The 15,930-nt window shown below is 46.9% G+C and overlaps 1 protein-coding gene across 7 annotated transcripts in view; it reads right to left on the reverse strand.

Annotated features, from left to right (window-relative positions):
- The window catches only part of NLRC5 (NLR family CARD domain containing 5), an 86,271-nt gene that overhangs the window by 52,145 nt on the left and 18,196 nt on the right, over window positions 1-15,930 (reverse strand). For all 7 annotated transcript variants that reach the window (XM_039232611.1, XM_039232615.1, XM_039232613.1 and 4 more), the window contains exons 2-6: window positions 7,863-7,980; window positions 6,490-7,036; window positions 4,789-5,095; window positions 3,870-3,929; window positions 285-353 (exon numbers count right to left, since the gene is read on the reverse strand). In XM_039232611.1, the coding sequence (XP_039088542.1) occupies window positions 285-353; window positions 3,870-3,929; window positions 4,789-5,083 (424 nt within the window). In that variant the 5' untranslated portion in view covers window positions 5,084-5,095; window positions 6,490-7,036; window positions 7,863-7,980. The remainder of the gene's footprint in view (window positions 1-284; window positions 354-3,869; window positions 3,930-4,788; window positions 5,096-6,489; window positions 7,037-7,862; window positions 7,981-15,930) is intronic.

Here is a 15,930-nt window from a genome sequence, read left to right on the forward strand (position 1 = left end):
GACCCCAGATGATGAAGTTGCAATCTGCTGGGGTGCTTCAAGCTCCTTCAGCTGCACCATCTCCGGAGAAGGCCCTGGGGCCTCCTGTGGTGGTGGTGGGGGGGGTCCTCCTTGCCGGACCCAGCACTCTCAAGAGCCCCAGTCCATGTCTCCTGGAGGCTTGGAAGACAGGAGTCACTGGGCTCTTGGAGGCTTGTCAGCAGGGCATAGAGTTCAGGACCTGTGTCCTGGACCCAAGGCAATTCAATCCTTATGTCTGGGTCCCTCATCACCTTGGTACTCACCTAGTTGCTGCTTCCTACACTGCTTCGGGCGGGGTGAGGACCCACAGCTCTCATGAGGCCGCTTGAGCCCTAGAAAGGATGGAAGAAGAGTAAGGGGTGAAGTTTGGGAGCCTGGGCTGAGGGGGCACCAAGCCCCTTTGGGGAGCTCCAGTCCACAAATGGGCAGCAGGCAGACAAGTGTCTCCACACCCAGGGACTGAGAGATGGGCAAAGGCTGCATCGTCACCAGCTTCTGTTTGCAGAAGTGGGTCCCAGGCCTATGTGAGAGGCCTAGAGGCTCTGGGCTGGGGATCTCCCAGTCTAGGATGCAGGGAGCAGTGCCCACAGCCAGCAGCCTCAGGAACACTCAGCTCCAAGAAATGCATGGCTTGGGAAAGACCCAGGTCTGTTGAGGCCACTACTGGTTAGAAAAGTGGAGTTTCCAATGGGCTTGGCCAGGCCTGTGCCCTCCCTCTTGTGCCTGTGTGTTTTATCCCCCTCATTTTACACCTTTTGCATTTCCTCACTTCCCTTAATGGTTTCACAAGTCCTTATCTGCTTATGGATTGTCAAGAGTCACTTTATGCCTTTCTAAAGAGGTTGGGAAAAGAAGAAAGAAAACAAGAAGGAAGGGGAGAGAAAATGGAGGGGAGAAAGAAGGGAAAGAGGACTTAGGGAAGAATTTGAAGAAGGAAAGTGGGATATTCCTACCGCCAGGCATTAATGACTAATCAGAGCAGCCTCTGGGCAGGTCCCTTGTGTTGCCAGCCGTTAACGTTTACAATTTTTTATTATTTACTTATTTTAAAAGATTTTGTTTGTTTGTTTGTTTATATTTGAGAGAGAGAGACGGAGAGAGAGAGAGAGACAGAGCATGTGCAAGACCTGAGCCAAAATCAAGAGTGGGACACTCAAAAAAAAAAAAAAGAGTTGGACACTCAATGACTGAGCCACTCAGGTGCTTCCCCCACCCCCACCCAGGTGTTGACTTTTTTAGGTGCTGGCTTGCAGGAGATTCAGGGATCCCAAAAAGGCACTGGGACCTGCTTAAGAGTATTTTAATATTCCAACAAGTCCTCTTTTAAAAAAAATATTATTTATTTTGAGAGAGAGAGAGAGAGAAGGTGCCCACGAGTGGGGGAGGGGCAGAGAGAGAGAGAGAGAGAGAGAGAGAGAGAGAGAGACAGAATCCCAAGCAGGCTCCATGCTGTCAATGCAGAGCCCGATGCGGGCTTGATCCCACGACTGTGAGATCATGACCTGAGCTAAAATCAAGAGTCAGACACATAATCAACTGAGCCACCCAGGCGCCCCAAGTTCTCTACTAATAAGGGACTCACTGGCTAAATATCAATCAGGCCTGGTCATAGCCACATGATAATTATGCCAGTGCAATGATTTGGGCCAGAAGGGACAGGGACCAGGACAAATAGCTTTGATCTGCTAGGGAGCTGGGATTATGGGGTCACTGTTCTGTTAAAGCCTGTTGATGTTAATGCCAAGCACCGCTATAAGTAAAAAGCCCATACTTCTACTGAAATAAAAGGCATCTAAATTGGAAAGGAAGAAGTAAAATCTGTTTACGGATGATAGGATCTTATATGTATAAAACATTAAAAACTCCACAAAAACGTTTTTTAGAATAAATGAATTCAGCAAAGTAGCAGAATGCAAAGTCATCACACAAAAGTGAGTTGCATTTCTACACATGATACACAACCTAAAAAGGAAATTTCAAAAAGGATTCTACTTACAAGAGCATCGAAAGAATGAAATGGTTAAAAATTAACCAACAAGTAGAAAACTTGTACAGTGGAAAGTACAAAATATAGTCAAAAGAAATTGAAGAAGGCATAAATAAATGGAACTACATCCCAGGCTCATTTGAAGACTTAACTTACAGAGAAGATAAACTTACGGTCTCCAGATCCATTCAGAGACCTAGATACAAGACCTCAAACAATAAAACTCTTAGAAGAAAACATAAAACAAAAGCTTCACAACTTTGGATCTGGCAATGGTCTCTCGGATATGGCACCAGGGCACGGGTAACACAAGAAAAAACAGACAAACCCGGCTTCATGAAAGTGAGAAACATTTTGTGCATCAAAAGACACTATTCACAGAATAATAAGAGAACTTACAGAATAAATGATGTCTGTAAAACATATATCTGAAAAGGGATTAATATCTGGAATATATAGAGACCCCCTAAACTCAACAACAAAACAAACAAGGCAATTAAAACCATGGACAAAGAACTTGAAGAAACAGATCTACAAAGAATGGCCGACATCACCAATCATTAGGGAAATGCAAATCAAAACTGCAGTGAGATGGGGACCCCCTCACATCCATCACGACAGCTACTGTAAAAAACAAACAAACCGGGAAACAAGTGTCGGCGAGGATGTGGGGAAACTGGAGCCCTGTGTACTGTTGGTGGGCATGCAAAATGGTGCTGGCAATGTGGAAGCAGTGTGGAAGTCCCTCAAAATATTAAAAATAGAGCTACCATATAACCCTGGATTCCGGATATATACTCAAAAAGAATTGAAAGCAGGGTTTTGAAGAAATATTTGTTCACCCCTGTTCAGAACAGCATTATCCACAATGGCCAAACTGTGGAAGCAACCCAAGTGTTTATCCGTAGTTGAATGGATAAGTGTGGTATAAACATAACGATGGAATGTTCTTCAGCCTCACAAAGGAAGGAAATTCTGCCACAAGGAGGAGGAGGAGGAGCAATCTTGAGAACATTATACTAAGTGAAATGAGCCAGTCACAGAATGATTCCACTTATAAGAGGTACTTAGAGTAGTTGAAATCATAAAGACAGAGAATAAAATGGTGGTTCCCAGGGGCCGGGGAAGAAAGGAATGGGGAGTGAGTGTTTAATGAGGCCGGAGTATCAGTTTTCCAAGACAGAAAGAGTTCTGGAGGTGGATGGTGGAGACAGCTGCACAGCAAGGAGAGCGTACTTACTACCACTGAACGGTGTGCTTAAAAACGGTTAAGGTAGATGTTTTATGTTATGTGTATTTTACCACAGTTAAAAAATAAAAGGAACATAAATAAAGGTTTGGAGAATAGAGTGAATGAATCCCGAGGTGGTCACCATTTAATCACTGACCCCCGCTGCGCTCCATCAAAAAATCAGTAAGAGCGTCCAGGGTGTGGACAGTAGTCGTGGGTCAGCGGCAGGCTCAAGGTACCTGAATGAGGAGGAGCCTGCGTCTGTGGCTTTGGAATATGAGGCCCTGAAGCTTGGGGACAGGGAAGTGAGAACACGCTCTAGTGAAACGAGACAGGATTCTGGCAGATGCCCAAGAGCTTCCAACTTCAGACTCAGTCAAGAGGCTGCAGTTTAGACTCCTGGGAACAGGTTCTATCAGAACAGGCCAAAGTCTTAAGAGGTGCAGAGGGGGAGGTGGTGGGACCAGGAGCCACAGGGAGGGGCGGGGGGTACACGCAAATGTGTCGGAGGCTGGAGGAGGCTGGTTTAAGGGAAGCAGCTGTGTCCAGCCGCCACCATCCTCCTCCGGGTTGGAGGTGGGGACTTCTCATGCTCAGCAGCCCCTCGTGCTCCGGAGCCCCAGCCCTCACCATGGTGGAGCTGAGATTCAGGTCGGCATTCTTCACCAGCTCCCAGCGGGCTGGGCAACCCTGAAAGAGAGGGGGAGAATGCGACATGGCCTGGGGATGCAGCGGGATGCCCCAGGACCAGCTCTAGCCTGGTGTCTGGCTCAGGGCTTGTTCTTCAGGGTAGGTCCCCAGCAGGGGAGAAATCAAGCGGACCCTCCACGATCTCTGGGGGACGCAACCGGTGAAGGCAGTTGCCGGCAGAAATGTGTACGTATGTGCAGGTCTGTGCACGGACAGGTCTGTGCGTGCGTGTTGGCACGCGCACGAGGGCTTTGTGTGTACGCGAGTGCGTGTTTGTGCGCATGCGCGTGTGATCATACAGGCGCATGCGCACCGTGAAGCCCCCTTGCATCTCCTACGCTCTGCCTTGCGGTAAGTTCTTCTATGAGTTCTCACTTCCTCCCCAAGAACATTGTTGCCCCTCAGTGTTTTGTTTCCCCACGATGCTGCGTAAGTAGGAGGTGCCAAGAAACATCCACAGAACTGAACGGCATTCAAGGCACCTGCCCCTCGGTAGAGGTCAGAGGGCTCGCCCTGCGAATGCTCCTGACTGTGCTGAAGAAAGAAACGTCTTGAGCATTATGGGCTATTTGGAATTTCTTGGTTGGAAGTAGGCACTGGTCCTTTCTCTCCTTGCATCTTGCCTTTGTAGGCAACTGGGGTGAGGCAGGGTAGAAGGAGGGATCTTCCAGGTCCCCAGCTGATATGGTGAAAATAGGGAATTTACTCTGGAAAGTGCTCAGAAACATAGCATTTTGTTCCTGGCTCGACTGTGTCATCTTTGTGTAACTCAGGTGGGTCCCAGCCTTCCCCTGGCCTCTCTGGCTCCCCGTGACAGGGGGCTGGCTGGCTGCTTTGTGCCTCTTAGGTCTGCCCTTACCATCTCCGTGGCCCCAAGTGCTCAGCAGCAGCACCTCCAGGTCCAGTGGGACATCAAGTTCCATGCACACACAATGGATGAACGCCTGCCAAGTGGCCTGGCCTTGAGTGTGCAGTCTGCTGAGTTGTAGCATGACACCCTGTGTGGCATCCTCGGCCTTGTTCCTGGAGCTCAGGTCCATCTTGGGGAGGAAGAACTTCACCTTGGCATTCAGCCATTCTGGGTCTTTGCTGAGCAGGCTCACGAGCCAGCTCCATAGGTTCTTGGTGCCCAGCTGGAGGCTGTCGGGGTCCATGAGGAGCTGGCTCTGCAGGGATAGGGTAGGCAGGTGAACCAGGGAGCAGATAGGTTGGGGGAGAGGTGAGCTGGGAGGCAGGGGAGTTGAGGAAAGGTGAGCTGGGGGGCAGGTGAACAGAAGGACAAGTCAGCCAGAAGGAAGCCAAAGCAGGTAGTCGAGAAACACCTCCCACATCTGGGGGGGGGGGGGCGGTACATAGGCAGACAAGTGGCTTCTTCATGGAGTCACAATGACTATGCCCAGTGATTGGTCCCAGAGAACAGTCTGCTTCTTTTCCTTATCCCCCTGACTATGTGTGCCTGCGTCCTGGCTCTGGAATGGTCCAGTTTATCTCCTGCAGATGGTCCCCAAGGATGCTTTATTTTTTCTTGTTTCCATGGACCCGTTTGTGCTGCTGTCTGTCTGAGCTAATAAGCTCATGGCAGGGACAACTAGTTGTCTTCCAAAATCTGTTCTCCTTTTCTTCCTTAGAACCAGAACCCCTGAATATTTCCTGGTCATCTGGAATAGACTATTTCCCAGCTTCCTTGCAGTTAGAATTAGCCATCTTACTAAGTTGTGGCCAATGGGACATAGATAGAAGGGTTGTACATCCTTCTTTGTTTTTTCCTCGGCTGGAATGTCAACGTGACGGCCAAACTTTGGGCAGCCATATTGGATCATAAGGTGGAAGGCAGTGCAGAGAAGGTGGAAGGTAAGCCTTTCTACCTGTCCTGAACTTCTCTTACATGACAAGGAAATACATGTCTATTTGAAGCACTATTTTTTAGAGCTTTTTCCTACTCAGTGAAATCAAATCCTAGCTAACACAAACCATCTCTCTCTCATTGAGCAACTTCTCCCTTTCTAAACTGGCACTCACAAACAACCTGCTGGTAGGAATACCAATATAAGGCAAGGGGCACTTACACAGCAAAGCTTAAAAAATATGCAGTCCCTTTGATTAGGCAATTCTGTTTCTAGCTCCCTAACCTTAGGAAATCATTATAGGTGTGCATATAATTAATTGCAAAGCTGTTCGCCATAAGATTATTTACATAGATAAACATTGGAAACAACGTGAATGTCCAAAAATTGGGGATTAGTTAACTAATTGGCAGTCCATCAAACAGTGGAGTATGCTGTAACATCTCCAAATGTACTTCCTGGTATTATTTCCTTAACAGTAGCAAACACTAAGGAAGCACATCCTATGTTCTAAGTACACTATGTGTCTCATAATCCCCACAACTATAGAGACCTCACGTCTGAGAAGAGAGGGAGCCTCACCGAGTGTAGCCTTAGCAATTCCCAGAGGCTGGGGCACAGGATTCTGTGTCCTGGGGTTCAGACCACAGCTGTTCCTTTGACTCCCACCCACCAAAGGCCTCTGGGCAAGTGTCCCCAGCCCCCTCTGGCCATACCTTGGCAACTGGACTGATAGTAATAGCTCTTCTTTCAGACACAGAGCTTCAGAATTCATGAAACATGCTCACATCCATGGAGTAGGCACCGATCACCGTCCCCACTGAACAGATGGGAAGACTAAGGCCAAGGAAGGGTAAAGGATGTACCCAAAGCCATATTGCAAGTCCATGGCAGAGCGAAGCTCAGAACTGAGATTTCTTGCCTGTCAGGTCAGTACATTTCTGAGGCCTTGGAGCCCTAATGGCACCAGACAGGGCCAAGTCCCCAGACTTTGTGTGATCTTGGGAAGAGGTTGTGGTTATGGCCGAGGGCACAGCTTCTTTTCCGGGTTACAGTGTTCAAAGTCCATGATGTCCGTAAAGAAATCGGCCAAGACTGCGAGGTGTCAGGTGGAAGTGAGGTGTGCCTGGACGGTATAATTCCTGTGGAAGTCCTTCATCCTCAAATGTGTCTTCCTGCTAGTCTGACACAACACCTTTATTTCTACCATTAGCACTCAATCCTCTTGGGGCACAGCATCAAGCTCTTCACGGGTAACCATCCCTGGAAGAAAAAGCATATTACATTGTTAATGATCATTGAGGTTTCTGTGAGAATAGCTTCGGAGACAGAGGATTATAGCAGAAAGATCCTCAGACACAAAGTTTGGAGACTAGCATTCTTGACCCAGCTCTGTAGCTAATTTTCTGTGGCAGGCACTAGGGCTGTTCACAGATATTCTCTTTCTCCTCTTTCTAGGCCCTTGGTAGGATTACACTTCCCTGCTCCCTTGGCATCTGGCATGACTGCAAAACTTGCTTTGGCCAATGAAATACGCTAAGGAATGACACATGTCATGTCCGTGCAGAAGTTTTAAGAGCCAACGCGTGATTCGCAATGCTCCCTCTTTTCCTCTACCACAGGGACGAGTAGGATTCCAGATCTTGGCTGCTCCTTTAGTCTGGGTCCAGCCAGAGGATTTTGGGGAAAGGAAGTCCCAGTTGACTGACAATAGACAAGAAGTAGGATCGTGAAATACGTTTTTGTTGTCATAAGCCACGAGGACATGGGCGGTGGTTTGTTACTGGCCTATCCTAGCTGATACACTCATAGTATATAGCCTTAAGCAAGTCTATTCTCTCTCTGGGCTTCAGTCGCACCATCTATAAAATGGGTTGATCAGATGCTATCTCAAAAACCTGATTTTCTGTGTCTGATGATTTTTACTCTCAAGCTGAATGATGGCTAAGGGTAGGCCTATTATATCTGGAGCAGCCCAGGGAGGTAAATATGGGTAATCTAGGCAGGGAGCAGTCGGTAGGGAGGAGTAGGGGAGTGAGGGAGTGGATGGGAGGGTAAGGAAGGGGGCAAAGGGTAGAGGGTGACCTACTTGGCCTTCTGGTTCATCCTAGATGTTCGAGGGTGTCCGCAGAGACTGTCTCATGAGTACCTGGGCCAAGTCTTGTGGGAGGAGCTGGATTTTCAGGTTGTTTCCACAGGGCAGGTGCCTAAAGAGAGGAGACCGGTGCTCTCCTCAATGTTCAAGATCGCAAGAGGAATGCTGTGTGGAAGGCACCAGCCCTGACCCCTCCTCTGGAGACACCTCTGAGGTGTTCGACCCAGAGATCTCGTCCTTCTGCAGCCACAGCTCCTTTTATCCCTGGATTGTGCCCAGCCCAACCCTCTCCGGTGCCACCTCCTACCTCCTGTGGCCCGGAGGGTGCCCCTCCCTCTCCCCCAACTTGGACATTCACCTCACAGTGACTTGTGGCATCAGAGTGTACCCTTCAAATCCAGCAGACTTAGGACAGCCAATTCATTTGGATGAAAAAGGAGTAATTCTCACCACAGATGCCAACTTCCTTTCCTAGTAAACTCCCAAAAGGGTAAGATTTGCAATTTTCTTTCTTACTACATTTGAAGTAGTTTTTAGGCAGTCGAGAGTAAAACCTTCCTCTTCCTGAGAAAACCCAGAGGCATTGACCGCTGCCTCACCAAGAACACAATAAAATGACACAGTGGTGCAGAAGCCTTACAGAGATACTTGTCTAAAATACAGGATGGGTGAGAAGAAAGGAGGCTGAAAAGTACACGGAAGAAAGGAAGTAAGGCAGAAGAGCAGTGTGTGCACTGACAGTGTGTCTGTGAAGTGAGGACTGTAACCACCAAGCCCAGGGGGTTCAGTAAATCCACATAAATATGGCACCTTCTCACATAGTAAAGGTAAGTAACCAGAGGGCCGCCTGGGTGGCTCAGTCGGGGAAGCTTTAGACTTCAGCTCAGGTCATGAGCTCACGGTTTATGGGTTGGAGCCCCACATCGGGCTCCCTGCTGACAGCACAGAGCCCGCTTCAGATCCTCGGTGGCCCCCTCTCTCTTCCCCTCCTCTGCTCATTCTGTCTCTCTCAAAATAAATAAATAAACTTTAAAAAGTCTTTAAAAAAAAAAAGGTAACTAGACAGGTCTGTGTTCCCCCCACACCCCATTTATGTGTTAAAGCCCAAATTCCAAGTGACTGTATTTGGTGGCTGGGCCTCTGGTCCTTGGGTCACGAGGACGGAGCCCTCATGATGGGTTCAGGGAGCTTGCAGGAAGAGGCAGAGAAGGCCTGTTTCCTCTCTGGTCCCTGCCACACGCGGATACAAGGAGAGGGTGGCCATCTACAAAGGAAGGGTGCCCCCACCCGCTACCTGATCTGTTGCCACCTCGCTCTTGGGACTTCCCATTCTCCAGAGCTGTGAGAAGTAATGTCTGGTGTGTAAGCCACCCGGCCTAGGGTGTTTGGTTATAGCCAAAATGACTAAGACAAACCTGCCTGTGGCCACAGAAAGTAAAAGGAAAAAAAAAATACCCTCTAAGTAAATACGTAGATTTAAGGCAGTACTACTTAAATTACAGCAGGACACTTCGGATAGCTGGATAAAGCTATAACAGTCCTTCTAGATGCTGGCGAGGATGTGGAGAAATGGGCACTGCTGGTGGGAATGTAAACTGGTGCAGCCCCTCTGGAAGACAGTGTGGAGGTTTCTCAAAAAATTAACAATAGAACAATAGCAATAGCACTGCTAGGAATTTACCCAAGGGATACAGGAGTGCTGATGCATAGGAGCACATGTACCCCAATGTTCATAGCAGCACTCTCAACAATAGCTAAAACATGGAAAGAGCCTAAGTGTCCATCAATGGACAAATGGATCAAGATGTGGTCTATCTATACGATGGAATACTACATGACAATGAGAAAGAATGAAATCTGGCCATGTGTAGCAACATGGATGGACCTTGAGGATGTTATGCTGAGCGAAATAAGTCAGGCAGAGAAGGACAAATACCAAACGTTTGCACATATAGGAGGATTAGGAGGAACTTAACGGAGGACTGTAGGGGAGAAGAAGAGGGGAAGTAGGGGGGGAGAGAGAGGGAAGAAAACCATGAGAGACACTTGAATGCTGAGAACAAACTAAGGACTGATGGGTATGGGGGGGAGGGGAAGGGGGTGATGGGTATGGAGGAGGGCACTTGTTGGGAAGAGCACTGGGTGTTATATGGAAACCAACTTGACAATAAACTATTAAAAAAAAAAAACTATAACAGGGGAGCCTGGGTGGCTTAGTCAGTTAAGCGTCCAACTTTCGCTTAGGTCACGATCTCGCGGTTCGTGGGTTCGAGCCCCACAAAGGGCTCTGTACTAACAGCAAGCTCAGAGCCTGGAGCCTGTTTCAGAATATGAATCACACTCTCTCAGACCCTCCCCTGCTCACACTGTCTCTGTCTCCTAGAAATAAATAAAACACTGAAAAAAAACAACAACAAAAATCTATAACAGACCTTTAGAGGAAAATGGGCAGACACAAGTGTTCATACGCCTTCCTTAAATATTTTGTAATAAACATTTTGTAATAAACATATTAGATAAAACAAGAAAAAAAATGAAGGCAGTTATATCAAAGACTATTTGTTGGGAGAGGCAGGCAATAATGGTGAGGCTTCCAGACCTCATAAAGCATCTTACATAATGCCTATCATTAAAGCTTTACGGAATGGTATTAAAAAAAAAAAAACAAAAAAACTGGCCAAAGGAATGGAATCACATTGGCTTCACGCTCACTTAAAACTCACCAGTTAACCAACGGTGTTAAGAGAAGACATATGGGAAAATACATGGTATTAACACACATGGTAATACAAGTGGCTCAAATTTAAGGAATTGTTTTTTAATTACATAATTAAATTAAAATGTGCTGTATGGAAATCAGGTGCCATTTCACACACCCCGTCCCCCCCGAATGGCCGTAGTGAGAGAATCGACCATACAAGTGAGGATGAGGAGAAATGGGAATGTCAGATGTGAAAGGGGTGCCCACTTTGGAAAACAGTGTGGCAGGTGCTTAAAATGTTCCCCCCAGAGTTACCACATTAGTTAGCCCAGCAATTTCACTCCTACATCTCTCTCCGGCAGACACGAAAATAGACATTCACACGGAAACGTGCAAACAAATGTTTGTTATCCGTAATAGCCCGGCAGTGAAAGCAATGCCAGTGTCCAAAAGCTCATGAATGGAGAAGCAAAATATAGTACGTGTATACAGTGTCATATGATTCAACAACGAAAAGGAGCAAAGTACAGATCCACGCTACAAGGAGGAACCGTAAAAATGTTACGTGTTATGCCGAGTGAAAAAAGCTCCAAAGTATATATCATTATAAGTAGGTCCAAATGTGTGTGTATTTGCATATGCAGAGACCCACTCTAGGCCTACACAACAGATTGGTGACAGGCCTTCGTCTGGGGACGGGACGCAGGGGACGCAAGCAAAAGGGAGCCCTTTATGCTCTACTCTTTTGGACCACGGTTACATTCAAACTTTTTAAAAACATTTTTTTAATGTTTATTGATTTCGAGAGAGAGTGAGCGGGAGAGAGATCTGGACCTGAGCCAAAGTTGGACACTTAACCGACTGAGCCACCTAGGCGCCCCTCAAACTTTTTCATAGGCACATTTTTATAAAAGAAAAAAAACCCATAAAGGCATTTACATTAAAAATGAGAGTAGACATTTCCCCAATCTGTAAGGAAGATAAATACATGGTGATATGAGCACAGGAAATTATCAGTGTTGGCTTGTAGAAATAGAAGTTCCCTCCATAATGTTAAGTAATAAAACTCAAATAGAAATAGGAGGGCAAGCCAAAAGGATAAACGCATGCATTAAGAATGACAGAGAGAGGCTAAAAATTCAAATTAAAAAGTGATTTGTACATACAGAGGACACATTTTCTTCTATGTTTTAGTTGAACATTTGCGTGTGTGTTATGGGGACCAAATGCCATGTTCAATGGAAAAGGGGTTGAAAGAACTGAACATTCAGCCTAGAGAATATGTGCTCAATGCCAGACAAGGGCTTTCGGCCTCAGCTGTCTCAATTCTCACAGCTGTGCCTCCTGGATGCCCTGTATGCATTTACAAATGTCCCCGGCCCAAAATGGCAATCCTGACCTCCCTCTCCCCCTGCCAAACTGCCTGCGTCTACCACCACCGTCCCCAGGTCAGTGAAGGACGACCTCCTGCTTCCTCGAGCTCAGGCCAAAGATGGGAACCTGGCACCGCCACGTCTCACCTGGATTCCTGCACCAGGAGACCCTGGGTGTCTCCACCCTGCCCCGACATCCTCCACGGAGGGCCGGAGTGTCACTGTCAAACTGTGACCCACAGCAGGTGCCTTGGGCACGCTGAGCCGCCTCCCTCACCCCGAGTGAAAGCCAGAGTCCTTTTCAATGCTGTTCAAATAGTTTGAACAGGTAAAAAACAAAAATCAAACTTGACAACTTAAAATTTTCACTTGACACTTATTTTTTATTAACTTTTGGCACTTGATGTTTTTGTGAGAAAATTGTTCATTTTGCCAAGAATGTTTGAACTTTAATAGAGCGCACAGTTGCAGATGATATTTTCCTATACTTAGAAATCTTATATTTTCACACTTAATTTAGTTTATTTTGCTTTGTCTTTTTCCCCTTATTAGATGGGCCAGCAGCCGGTATCTCTTATGTGTAATAAGAGGAAGCACTTTCATTTTCATTTATTAATTCTGTAGAACTTTTTCTTTTTTCATTTTATAATTTTTTAATGTCCTGACTTATCTTCCCTGATTTATTGAGAGTGTTAACTTGTTAAGCTTACGGGTTAGTTGATTGCTTAAATCAGTTCTAGTCTTTTCATTTTAAAACATAATAAGAAAACACTTTTGGCAAATTTCCATAAATTTATGTCAGGTTTATGTCATGTTTGCATCATGTTACTAGTAGATTTTAATTCTGAACTGAGTCATTTAATAGAGGGGTGAGTTATTTTTTGAACCTTGCCATTAATTTTTTGTTTTACTGTACCGTGCAAAGAATAAGTTCTATGCAATTTCTGCTTAGGGAAATATGTTGAAATTTTCCTTTTTTGCTTGGCATATGACAAATTTTAAAATATTCCATGACATTTAAAAAGTTATTCTTTTTCAATAAATATGGATTTCTGTCCCTCAAATTATGCCAAAATCAAGTCTATGATGAGCCCAAAATTTAAATGTAAGAAGTTAAGTCATAAAGGTACAAGTGTTCAATTTACAATTCATGAAGCTCTATGTTGAATTTTCTGCACTTTTTCCTATGTGCTAGATTTCACAACAAAGAAGTTAAAAACATCAAAAAAATTTTTTTTAAATGTTATTTTATTTTATTTTTGAGAGAGAGAGACAGAGTGTGAGCAGGGGAGGGGCAGAGAGAGAGAGGGAAATACAGAATGTGAAGCAGGCTCCAGGCTTCAAGCGGTCAGCACAGAGCCCAACATGGGGCTCAAACTCATGGACCTTGAGATCATGACCTGACCCAAAGTCATATGCTTAACTGACTGAATCACCCAGGCGCCCCAGAAGTTAAAATTTTTTTAAGTGCTGGAAAAACACATGGGGAAAAGCCCCCCAAAATAATTTCAGAGTGGAGACGGTCTAGCTGAGCATGACACAAAACTCAGACACCATGAAAGAAAAACGGAATGAAATTGATCAGATACAAATTAGAACTTTTGTGTTGACAAAGAACATAGCAAATAAAGTGAAAAGACAAATTAAAAACTGGAAAAGAGATCTGCAAGTTATCAGAAACTGAATATTTTTAATATATCGGGAGTTACTGCAGATCAGTAAGAAAAAGACCAACGCAGCTGACAGAACAGCGGGCAAGACCACGAACCGTTTACCATGAAGGAAATATAAATAGTTCTTGAGCACTTATGAAAAGATGTTCCACTTCACAGGAAATGAAAGAGATACATGTTAAAACTAAGAGATGTACCGTTTTCCAGCTCTTAGATTGTCAAATTAGAGAGCTGGCAAGGTTGTGAATTAATAGGCATTTTGATGCACTGCTAATGGGGGTGTGCACCAGTACAACTTTATCTGTGAACATTTCAAATGCCACATAACCATACCCAGCAATCCCATGCCCAGGCACTTAGCTTGCAGATATATTCATGATGTGCCAAATAACCTATGTTCAGGAATACTTAATGAACCCTTGTTTATAACCGCAAAGTTTCAAAAAACCCTAACTGTCCATTGGAAAGACACTGGTTACATTGTGGCACATCCACATGACAATGGAATTCCACGCAGCCATTAAAAGGGAAGAGGCTGAGGGACGTGGGATGACACGGAACAGTGTTCATATCATGCGTGCAGCCAGAGCTATTGCTAACCCTCAGCTCCCGTCTGGCCTCATTTCTGTCTAAACCTCCTATCAGCTGCCCACCACGTCCCAGATAAAAGTTACAGCATGTTAATATGCCTGCCACAAAGTCGTGCACATCAGGCGGCCAGGAAAGAAAGGTTCAAAGTATGAATAAACAAATGGTCCCTCTCCATCTGGCCGCTGGCTACCCCCGGCCCTCTCACACACCTGCTGCCCTGCCCATGGGACAGTGCCCACAGCCCTGGCTCCCCATCCTCCCACTTGGAGCACATGACTTCCTCTGCCTGCAGTGCCCTTCCTATTTCTTCTCACCTGTGCAAGCCCTCCTTCTGGATCTGGCTCAACTCCTGCTCCCTTCTCCGGAAAGTCTTCCTGCCTGCCTTCCCAGACCTCGTCATGCCCCCCCGCCCCCAGGCCTTCACCCCTTAGCACGCTCTTCTTTTTCCTCCACCGCACATCTCGTGCACTGCCATTTTCTCTTGGCCCACCAACTTCCTTCTGCATGTTGGCAGTACTTTGAGGGCAGGGGCAGGGCCCGATTCCAGATAAGAGCAGACACGTTGCACCAGGGCCCTAGATTTGAATCCCTACTCGTTACCGGCTGTGTGGCTTTGGTAAGATTAGTCTCTTGCTGCCTCAGTTTCACCATCTGCAAAATGGGGATGTTGTAGATCAAGCTTCTAGAAGCGGCGCCCAAGACAAGAGGGGTTCCTGCAAAAGTTACATACTGAGAAGGTAAGGGAAGTCTGGCTTTAGCCTGACATGCGGGCCGGACGGGGTGGGAGGAGCTCTGGAATGTGATCCTGTTAAGAGGCAAGGAGGCTGGGCCATATCAGTCAGTCATTGGCTATGGGTCATGCCCATTGGGTGGGGGAGGGAGGCATCTCTGTATGAAGTAATTCCTATTGGCCAAGGGCAATCCTTCCAGAAGGTGCTGATGTTGGTGGCCTAGGACCACAGTGGGTGGGGGGTGGGTGCACTGGCTGGCTAGGGGTGGAGCAGGTGAGTGAGAGGAAACAACAGGGTCTGTGATGGGAGTACTAACAGCTACCAGGCAAAGTCATTGGGAGATGAAGCAGGAAAAATCCCTGACATGGCCTCTGGCCCCCTAGAAAGAGTCAAGACATGTTAGCTATGATTCCAAGTGGTGGTGCTGTTTCCTCCGTAGTCCCGGCCCCTAGTGCAGGGTACAGGGAAGGAAGGGAGGGGTGGCAAAGAGGACATGGCTTGAGTCATAGGTTTATGATCCATGTTCCTTTGGCTTCTTGCCTCTTCCTGATTCCCCAGGCTTGGATTACAGGGGAGCACCCAGGAGGCTGCGTGGAAAGGGGAAGCAGGGGCTGATGGGTCCACTGGCTTGTTGGGTCCTGTCTCCTCGTCTCTACCAGGGAGTTCCCACCTCCCTTCCCTGTGCCCGGGGCTGGTGGGGAGGGTCAGGCCGAGGAGAAGGGCCCGTGGGAGGCCAGAAGCCCCATCCGCATAGCACCGGCGGCCCTGGGTTCTGCCCCTGGCTCCTGGGCCCCGGGTGGGAGAAGACAGGATGGAAGGGGGAGGCTGAGGAAGGCCAGTGGGGAGGGACGGACAGAGGTAAAAAGGGTTTGGCTTTAAGCTCAGCACCAGAAAGGCTGTGGTTGGTGGGGTCACAGGAAATGCACCCTCTGTCAGGACAGGAATCTTAGCCACTTGGACAGAAATATCCCGCAAACGAAAAAGAAAAATGCC

The sequence above is a fragment of the Hyaena hyaena genome, unplaced genomic scaffold, assembly GCF_003009895.1.
Source record: "Hyaena hyaena isolate Hyena2069 unplaced genomic scaffold, ASM300989v1 scaffold_68, whole genome shotgun sequence".
Classification (NCBI taxonomy): domain Eukaryota; kingdom Metazoa; phylum Chordata; class Mammalia; order Carnivora; family Hyaenidae; genus Hyaena; species Hyaena hyaena.